Raw genomic sequence first — 10,031 nt, 5'->3', positions numbered from 1 at the left:
TATAATATTTACATTGACTATTAATTGTTTATGTTTCTTTTTTTTGCCAATATTTGTCAAAAATTTATTGTTAATGACTTGTTCTGTTGTTATGATTATACATAAAAAAAAGTCCGGTTACAATGTATAATGACACTATGCAATTCTTAGAAAAACTGTACGTGCCACTTAACAATTTTGCGCGAAACGTGCTACTAAACATTTTTGCGCAAAACGTGCCACTTAACAATTTTTCAAAATCCGTGCTTTTATTCTAAATCATCCCCAATAAAGCAATGGATTGAATAGTATATAAACCCCATCTCTGATCAGAGAAGATGTCAAAAGTTCCAGTGTATATCTCCGTGATTAATCTCATTGTAGAGCAACCCTTCAGTTAATTTCGCGAAATTTATTGTAAACTTTTTATAAAAAGTACAAGTTTTGTTAAAGTTTCAATTAGAACGAATTCTTTTCTGTAAAGGTGCAAGAGAAGCAAATTTAATACTTAGAACAAAGTTCTTTCCTAAAAAGGTACAATTTAAATTTCTTTTCACTTAGAATAGATTCTTTCCTAAAAGGTGCAAGAAACAAAAACTAAATAATTACATTAAATAATTTCATTGATATTACTGTCGTATTTTGTGATATAAAATATTTAACAATTAAAAGTCTATAAGTTGCTTCTCTTTCACATTTTAAAGGAATTCTTCCAATGTAGGTGTGAATAACGTTAGATAATAAATTTAAAGCCTGAAAGTTGAATATTATATCATCATAAAGAAACATTAATAGTTGTGTGTGATACACAAGTGTGATTCCACAAACTGTGTTTTCATTATTGAAACAGAACCAGAAATAAATCTTATACGACGACTCAGCATTTCCATTGAAATCCGAATACAAGCGTAGAAGTGAGTAACCTTTACACATGTATATTATCATATGTATAAATAATAAAACATTGAAAAGGGGAATGTCTATCTATTATTATTGTTTTTAACGCAAGACCCATAGTCTTTATAAAGTAACAACGATCCTACAAAATAAAAATATCAGATCTTACCAATCTGATTAATCAGCACAACCCTCCCAAGTAAATAAATAAATTATTTGTTTAAAAACCAAGCCTTAGCTCGGGATGTAACAGCTGATTTGGTGGCAGCGGTGGGATGTTTCTTTTGTTTAATAAACAATAATAATTAGTATCGAAAATAAAAATTTTTAAATTCTAAATTATTAATCTATAAATTTTTGCTCTTACAATTCATTAATCACAACCATTTTTAAATTTTTGGATAATATCCCCATAAATAAAATAAATATTTTAATTAATTAAATACATAACAAAATTATCCAATCATTAATTCATCATCCTAACATGTTATGAATAATGAAAACTAAATTGAAACTAGAAACTAAAGAAAAATTAATTATTATCAAACACGTTCAAACAAAAAAATTAAATATCAAAAATATCCAAACTAAACAAGAGTTTTCAGAATTCTTTGAAAACATTTTAGATAGAACTGAAAAAATTATAACTCTCAATAAAGAAATAATCAATATATTAGAAAATTAAAACAAATAATTTTAAATTTTATATAACATCTCAAAGTAATTAAAATTTGATAAATTAAATATCAAATGGTGGAAACCACTTTTTCCAGAGAATTTGTGATTCCAACATTTATTTATATATCCGTATCACTTATTTATATAATTTTGTTTGCGGTTATTTATTGGACAACTTACAATAAAAATTAATTAATCATACTAACTAATGTTGATTATAATAGATATAATTATCCATGCATTGAACTTATATCAAGCAATTTTAATTTAAATAGAGGTAAATTTTTAATTGATCATACCCTAACCATAAATTTAATTAAAGAATCAGCAGTGTCATCACTAGCTTATATTGACACAAATATTATTAATATTGCCCGTCAAAATACTGTTTTAACTAGAGGAGATGTCCATATAGAATTTTACGATTTTACAATAAAATTTGGAGTTGTTGATTATAATAGCGACACTGAAATTATTGGAATCCTAGGTGCCCCGTTCTTAGATTTTAATTTTCAAACAAGTTATTTTTCAAATTGGGCTTCAGATTACGAAGCATTACAAAGTGAAAGATTACGAGTATCAAGAAATATTTTCCGAACTTGTTTTTCTCTATTAACACCAAGGTGTTGTACTAGAAAATTATCTTAATATTATTGGTTATGAACAAATTATCTAATAATATCACCTTCAATATTGATATTTATCCAAAAATTCATATTTCATCTGAAAACATAAAAGATTCAAGAGATCTTTTTATAATAAATCCTTCTTTAGATGTTAATCTAATTAACGAAAAATATTTAACCCCAAATACAAAGATTAATAGATCAGAAATTGCCATTATACGGCCAGGATCTATATTCACTTCTGGAACCACGCAAATATCAATTGCTCAAAAATTGATTAAATTTCATACATTTATTAACGATAATCAACCTGAATTAACAGGTATTCTTGGATTATCATTTTTAAATACTAATCCTAATGAATTTCATTTTTAAAAAATTTATATATTCGATCAATATAAATTTTAATAAAATTGTATAAATTGTAGAAATCATTCCTAATATTCTCTATTAATATTGATAATAATAATCAAATTCTTATTTTATAATTTCCTGAAAAACATTAATTAAACAAAGTTCATTTTAAAAGAAAGTAACAGGAGAATATGAGCATATAAAATTACATGCACATCTAGGCGCATATTTATGGGCTAATATTCCCGCCGACTTGAATTACTCATCGACGCCGCTTGCAGTAGATCGTAGGTAGTGTACACAGCACACGCCAGTACAAGGAGTTTAAGTTCAGGCGCGATCATTGTTACGGTCGCGAACGAAGTACATCGTAGCCGCCATTGACTTAAACCACTCACTGACGCCGCGTGCAGTACACCGTAAGTAGTATACACACCGCGCGTCAGCCCCAGGAGTATTAAGTCAGGCGCGACCGCCGTTACGGATACGGATCGAACACACGTAGCCGCCATTACACGAATGAACACGTATTTTCAATTTCTTGAGAAATATAACACATTATACCCAAAAATTCTTTTAAATTCTTTATTCTTTACACATAATGAGGGTATATTTTTAATAGACCCATCTTTACCAATAAATTTAATTAAAGAAAGCGAATTAAATCCATATTTGGGCATAAATCGAATAATAAAATATTCATTACGCGATAGCACCATAAACACATGCGGAGAAGCAAAAGTGTGTATAAATTATACTGTATTAGAATTTCAAACAATACATTGTGAAAGTAATACTGATATTGCAGGGGTTCTAGGACTCCCATTTTCCCTTGATATAATTAACGAGTTATTTTAATCACTCCTCCTATATTTAGTAAACCATTAACAACAATGGCTACTGATAATACTAGACACACTATTACCGGTAATATAGATAGAACCCTAAGCGATTCTATGATCACTTCTATGGCAGAATGTTTTGCGTTACAACAAGGTATGATGAACATTCCCTTTTATGATGGTAAAAATATACCCGTAAGAGATTTTATTGAAGACATAATAAATGGTGCTTCCAGCATACCAATCGGTTGTGAAGATCAATATTTAAAATGTATTCTTTCTAGATTAAAGGGTACTGCAAGGGATAGTACTTATGGTAAAACTTATAGTAAAATAGATGAGTTAATAGAACATTTAAGGCAAAGGTTTGCACCTCGCAAATCATACACAGGATATTTACAACAAATATCTACAATTCGTATGGGCCGCAGTGATAGTGTCAGCGAATTTTACGACAAAATATCAACCCTAATGGCAGGAGCCAAGGCAGCCCTAGTGGAAAAATATGATACGCTGTGTGCCGATAACATGATGAGACCTTTAGCAGATTGTGCCCTAAAATCATTTATCCGAGGACTCCCAGACTCCATGTCTAGCGCGATCGAAGCTAGAAATTTACAAACCTTGGACGAAGCATTTAAAAGTGCTTTAGAATATGAAGCCCGTCATCAATCCTATAAGTCAGACTATAACACTTATCATTATTCACGATCCAATCAATCTAGTGATTATGGAAACAGAGAAAGAAGCCTTAGTCCAAGGGTGCGATTTCCTTATCCTGTGGAACAACCCAGATATTTTTCCCAACCAACAATCCCTTCAGGAATATTAAAAAATCCCTATTCATCTCAATTTTCGGGCACAAATAATCAACAACCCTATCTTAATCATCCTAATTATTTTCCTCTTAACGCTTATGTTCCTTACAATTCATACCCTTATTTTCCTCAAATACCTCGATTAGAAGGTCAACATTATAAACCTAATGAAGGTTCTAGAACGCCTCCACGGGCTCAGTCTCCCCACTCCTTAGAAAAGGACAATTTAAACTCAAACATGGCTCGACGGACAGACGCGACGACGAGTGGAAATCTAAAAGAGCGTCCAATAAACGTGAGGATTCTACGATCACAAGAACCATCTTGCATGCAAGAAACTCAAGAGAATCACCAGTAATAAAAATAAGATCATCTAGTTTCTTAGAAACAACTGCATCATTACTAATTGACACTGGAGCAGATGTTAATTTAATAAAATTATGCGTCTTACAACCAGAATTAGAAGTAATTCAAGATGAAGCCATCCACATAGCTGGAATAGTTCCCATAAAATTTAAAACGCTAGGAACTGTGCAAGTGGAAATTCATGGAAAATCAGTAACTTTCCAAACAGTGCCTTCAAACTTTCCCATTGAGTCAGATGGTATTCTTGGAAGAGAATATTTAAGAGAAGAAAAAGTCGAAATATCTTTTTGGCATCACACTTTAGTGACTCATTCTAATCCTATTCATCCTATATTCTTCTCTGACAATGAATCTAAAGAAGCAAGAGAAAATCTAACGGAAAATAAGACAAATAAAAGGCTGAATTTAACCATTAAAGCAAGAACAAAACAAGTAATACCAGTTGAAGTATTAAATACCGATTTAAAAGAAGGATATTTACCATTACTAGATACAACTGAAGGATAATTAATAGGTGAAGGAATAGTAACAAACAACGATGGTGTATGTCATGTTTATGCTATAAATACAACAGCAGAAGACATAGAAATTGAAATTTTACCCCAAGAACTTATACCATTTGAATTTTATAAACTACCAGGTGAAGATTCTAACGAATATTCTTCAGAAGAAGAATATATAGAACCCCCAGATAAAGCCACTGCCGTTATAGAACATTTAAGATTAAATCATTTAAATGAAGAAGAAAAAGAACATGTCAAACAAGTGATAGAAGAATTTCTAGATAATTTTCACCTTCCAGGTGAACACTTAACGTCAACACATTTAGTACAACATAAAATACTTACCTCAGATGAAATACCTATACATACAAAGCAATATAGATTTTCCCCATCCCAAAAAGAGGAAATCGACAAAGTCATCGATAGGATGAAGTCGGAAGGTGCAATAGGAACTTCTTGCTCTCCTTATAACTCTCCATGACTCATAGTTCCAAAGAAAATTGATGGAACTGGAAAAAAGAAGTGGAGAATATAGTAATTGACTTCAGAGCATTAAATGATGAGACCGTAGGCGACTTTTATCCCCTACCCCATATAACTTCTATCATAGATAATTTGGGCAAGGCCCAGTACTTTTCTGTATTTGATTTAGGCAGTGGATTTCACCAAATAGAGCTAGATCCAAAGGATAGAGAAAAAACCGCATTCTCAACTACCCATGGACATTACGAATACATCAGAATGCCAATGGGATTAAAAAATTCACCTGCCACCTTTCAAAGATTAATGGACCAAGTATTAATTGGATTACAAGGTGCTGAACTATTCGTCTACTTATATGATGCTAAGGTCTACGCTAAGGACCTAGAAGAACATGGAAAAAAGGTGCGAAGATTATTAAGCAGACTTAAAGAAGCAAGTTTATCCTTGCAACCTGAAAAATGTGAATTTTTGTTTAAAGAAGTAGCATATTTAGGACATATAATTAATAGTGAAGGTGTAAAACCTAACCCCAAAACGATAGAAGCAGTAAAAAACTTCCCAACCCCAAAAACACCCCGAAATGTAAAACAATTCTTAGGCTTGGCTGGATATTACAGAAGATTCATAAAGGATTTCTCAGCAAAGGCAAAACCTCTGTCAAACCTATTGAAAAAGGACGTAAAATTTAGTTGGGGACCAAAGGAAGAGAGTAGTTTTAAAGAACTAAGAGAAGCATTATGTACAAGCCCTATTTTACAATACCCAGATTATGATAAACCATTTACCATAACCACGGACGCATCTGATTTTGCGATAGGTGCTGTTTTAAGTCAACAGAAAGACGGCTTTGATTTACCCATAGCTTATCTCTCTAGAGTATTAAATGCTCCTGAATTAAACTACTCAACAACGGAAAAAGAATGCCTAGCTGTATTATACGCTGTTCACAATTTCAGACCATATATTTACGGAAAGAAATTTACATTAATTAGTGATCATGAACCTTTAAGATGGATAGATACAATAAAAGACCCTGGACAAAGATTAATAAGATGGCGACTAAAATTGAGAGACTACTCTTATGAATTTCAACATAAATCAGGAAAACTAAATACCAATGCAGATGCATTATCCAGAAATGTCATAACTGATGATTCAGAAGAAGATTCCCAATTGGAAAGAAACAAGTCACGAATCAGAATATTAATGAATCGAAAAACTGATAAACCTAAACCACCCCCTAGACCTAAGCCAAAACCCAACCCTATCCCAAAGCCAGCTCCTAAACCAAAGTCAATTTTAAAACCACCCCCATCCAGAACAAATTTATATGAAAGTACTATAGCGGAAAGAGTAGCAAAAAGAAGAGCTTTACAACCTAGAGTCAAAATAATCGAAGATTCGACTAATGATGAAAGCTACAATGAAGAAGAGATTGAAATACCTGAACCCCCAATTCAAAAACCAAGTAGAAGTGTACTTCCCAGTCTACAACTTCCTCCAATGTCATTACGAACGGAACCAGGTCCAAAAAGTGCACCTCCCGAAATAATCACAATGGAAATACCCACTATAGAACCAGAAATGCAAACAATAAATGCATTAGATTCTTCAGCAAGCGGAAGCGATAGTAGCTCAGAAGAAGAAGAATTATGCCTAACAAAAGAAGAAATAGCTAAAACATTAGACAAGTCAATAATACAATTTAATGAATGCTTACCAAATCGTCCGAATTCAATAAGAATTTCACCAAGAAATTGGACAACAAATTCTGATGGAAACGACGATGAAGAAATACATAAAACAGCAAACGAAATAATAACTGGAGATCACTCAGAATTTTCCCAAAAACTAGATTTTTATTGGGATTACGCTAAAGGTGAATCAATATGGGAACAAAACCCAGAAGAAAATCCAGAAAACAAAAATACAGACTTAGAATACGACACGACAGAAGAACAATTAGAAGAGATTTACACACCCCACCATATAAAAAATCCTAAAGCTTTTTCCACACCGTATCACACCTCTCTGTACGAACAAAACGAATCCACTTCCGAGAAAGAAACCTCAGAAGAAGAAAGTGAAGAAAAAGAAACAACTAAAAGAAAACCAATGATAAACGCATCATTATCAAAAATTCAACCTTCAATTTTGCCTAAATATGCAAATACAAAAATTAAAAATATTACTAGCAGCAGAGAAAATCTTACATATTATAAAAACAATTATGTTCATTTTCTAGCAGCTGATTGTGAATTCACCACACCAATAAGTAGATTACTTATCGATATTGGAGTACTAGACACATTAGAAATAAAGGCAAAAAGACCTATAAAAGGACAAATTTATGTTACCCCAAGAGGAAAACATAATATCTACACCATAATTGTTAAAAATAATCATTTTGAACCTTAATACTCCTTTAGACGCATTCGATAAAATTTCCTTAGATACAGTAGGAAAATTACCCACAACACCAGACGGGAATTGTCATATCCTTACAATGCAGGATCACCTGTCAAAATATTGCATAGCTGTTGCAATACCTGATATTTCAGCAACTACTATAGCCCATGCGGTTGCAAAAGAATTATTTTCGGTCTACGGAGCCCCAAAAGTAATCTTAACAGATAAAGGCACTTCATTCATAGAAAAATTAATTTCAAAATTGTCAAAAAATTTTAAAATCCAACAAGTAACAACATCAGGATACAGGCCCCAAACAAATGGAGCTTTAGAACGTAGTCATGCCGTATTGGCAGAATACATAAAACAATATGCTAGAGACTATACCCTCACAACACAAGGATATTCAGGATATCCCTGGGACGTCCTGGGGATATCCATTTGCTTTTGGCGATTCGGATATCCCTACGATATCCTCTGGATATCCATGGACATCTCTAAGATATCCCAGGGATATCCAAACCGCCGAAAACAAATCGATATCCCCAGGACGTCCCAAGGATATCCTGAATATCCTTTTGTTGTGAGGGTAACGACTCGGATAGATTATTACCCTTCGCCATGTTTGCATATAATACTTCCGTCCACGAAGCTACTAATTTCACTCCATATGAGTTAATTTTTGGAAAAACCGCTCGTACCCCTAGCTCCTTTCCTCAAGAAGAAAAATTGGAGACATATGGTTCCTATTTATCCGAATTAATAAACAGATTAATAGAAATAAGGGCATTAGCAGCCAAAAATTTAGTAAGCGCGAAACAGAAATCCAAAGAAAGGTACAATAAAACAGCTAAACCCTTCAATGGAAAAGTAGGAGACAAGGCTTACGTATTGAAAGAAGGTCCTAAAAGAAAATTTGACCCCCATTATCACGGCCCATACGAAATTGTTAGTATCTTGGATAGAAGTAACGCAATTTTAATAAATGAAGACGGTCAAAGATTTCAAAAATATATAGATAAACTAAAACTAGCTTATGAATAACAAAAACTAATAAATTTTTAATTTTTAGATGTTGGAGACAATCTTATTTACACCACCGTTACAAGGAGAAATCATAGAGAGTTTTAAATTCCCAAAAGGGGATATTGCAGAAATTAACTATCCAAAAGGAATTCTAGAAGAAATAACGGCGGAATACAATATCGACAAACCAAATTATTCAGTAATAATACAAACCGGCCTTAAATTTAATAAATTATGGCAAGTTAAATGTACGGTTACGGATACAAAACATGGCAATGTATTTACGGCAATAAGCGACGAAATTATAACCATTAGAGAATCCGAACATTGTGCGGCATTGAAAATTTTAAAAGAATTAAATAGAGTCTATTATTTTAGTGAGGAGGAAAAACAGAAAAATATTAAGGGTAGAGTCCACGTAATGGCCATTAATGAACCTAATAAAATTAAATTAAAAATGTTTAAATGGGAAAGCTGTTGCGAATATTGTTATAAAAGAGGCCATACAAAAAACAATTGCCATGGCATCCTTAGAAATAAAAAAATCCAGAAACAGGAAGAAAAAGAAATAAAAGATTCTGAGGAATCAATAGATTCTGATGAATTTTGGAACCTACCAGGTCCCTCAGTAACATGGGAATAAATAATAACAATAAAATTAAGAAAAATAAAACTTCTATCAATTTTGAAATAAAAATGTATAATTACACATCTTATAAATAAGTAAAATTAAAGATAAATCATTATATCTTATAAAATAAAATATAAATAATAATAATAATATAAATAATTATAAATATAATAATTATTTCATAATAATCCTAAAATATAATAAATAACTAGAATATAATAAAATAAATCTTAATATGAAGACACCTTTAAAACAGTATTGCTGAATCACCGCAATACCTAAAGGCGACAATGAAAGCTTAAGGTTGCCATTTGCGTGAAGTTAACCGCAAATGACAGTCCCCAAAAAAATAATTTCCCTTATATAAAATTCAAATAAAAGCAAAACAAAATATATATATATATATATATATATATACA

The 10,031-nt window shown here is 31.8% G+C and overlaps 1 protein-coding gene across 1 annotated transcript; it reads left to right on the top strand.

Annotated features, from left to right (window-relative positions):
• The first annotated feature begins 802 nt into the window (after positions 1-802).
• On the top strand, positions 803-9,828 carry LOC127286104 (uncharacterized). The gene is made up of 2 exons (XM_051312407.1): positions 803-893; positions 9,028-9,828. The coding sequence occupies exon 2, from the start codon at positions 9,028-9,030 to the stop codon at positions 9,622-9,624; it is 597 nt and encodes a 198-aa protein (XP_051168364.1). The 5' UTR covers positions 803-893; the 3' UTR covers positions 9,625-9,828.
• The last annotated feature ends 203 nt before the right edge of the window (positions 9,829-10,031 follow it).

The sequence above is a fragment of the Leptopilina boulardi genome, unplaced genomic scaffold (assembly GCF_019393585.1).
Source record: "Leptopilina boulardi isolate dan_hultmark-lab unplaced genomic scaffold, ZJU_Lbou_2.1 LbouV2_347, whole genome shotgun sequence".
NCBI lineage: Eukaryota > Metazoa > Arthropoda > Insecta > Hymenoptera > Figitidae > Leptopilina > Leptopilina boulardi.
The sequence above is the reverse complement of the archived record's forward strand: the minus strand, read 5'-3'. Positions and strand labels throughout refer to the sequence as shown.

Excerpts from the sequence above, each read along its gene's own strand:
- LOC127286104 (XM_051312407.1), top strand. The coding sequence starts at position 9,028 with ATGTTGGAGACAATCTTATTTACACCACCGTTACAAGGAGAAATCATA.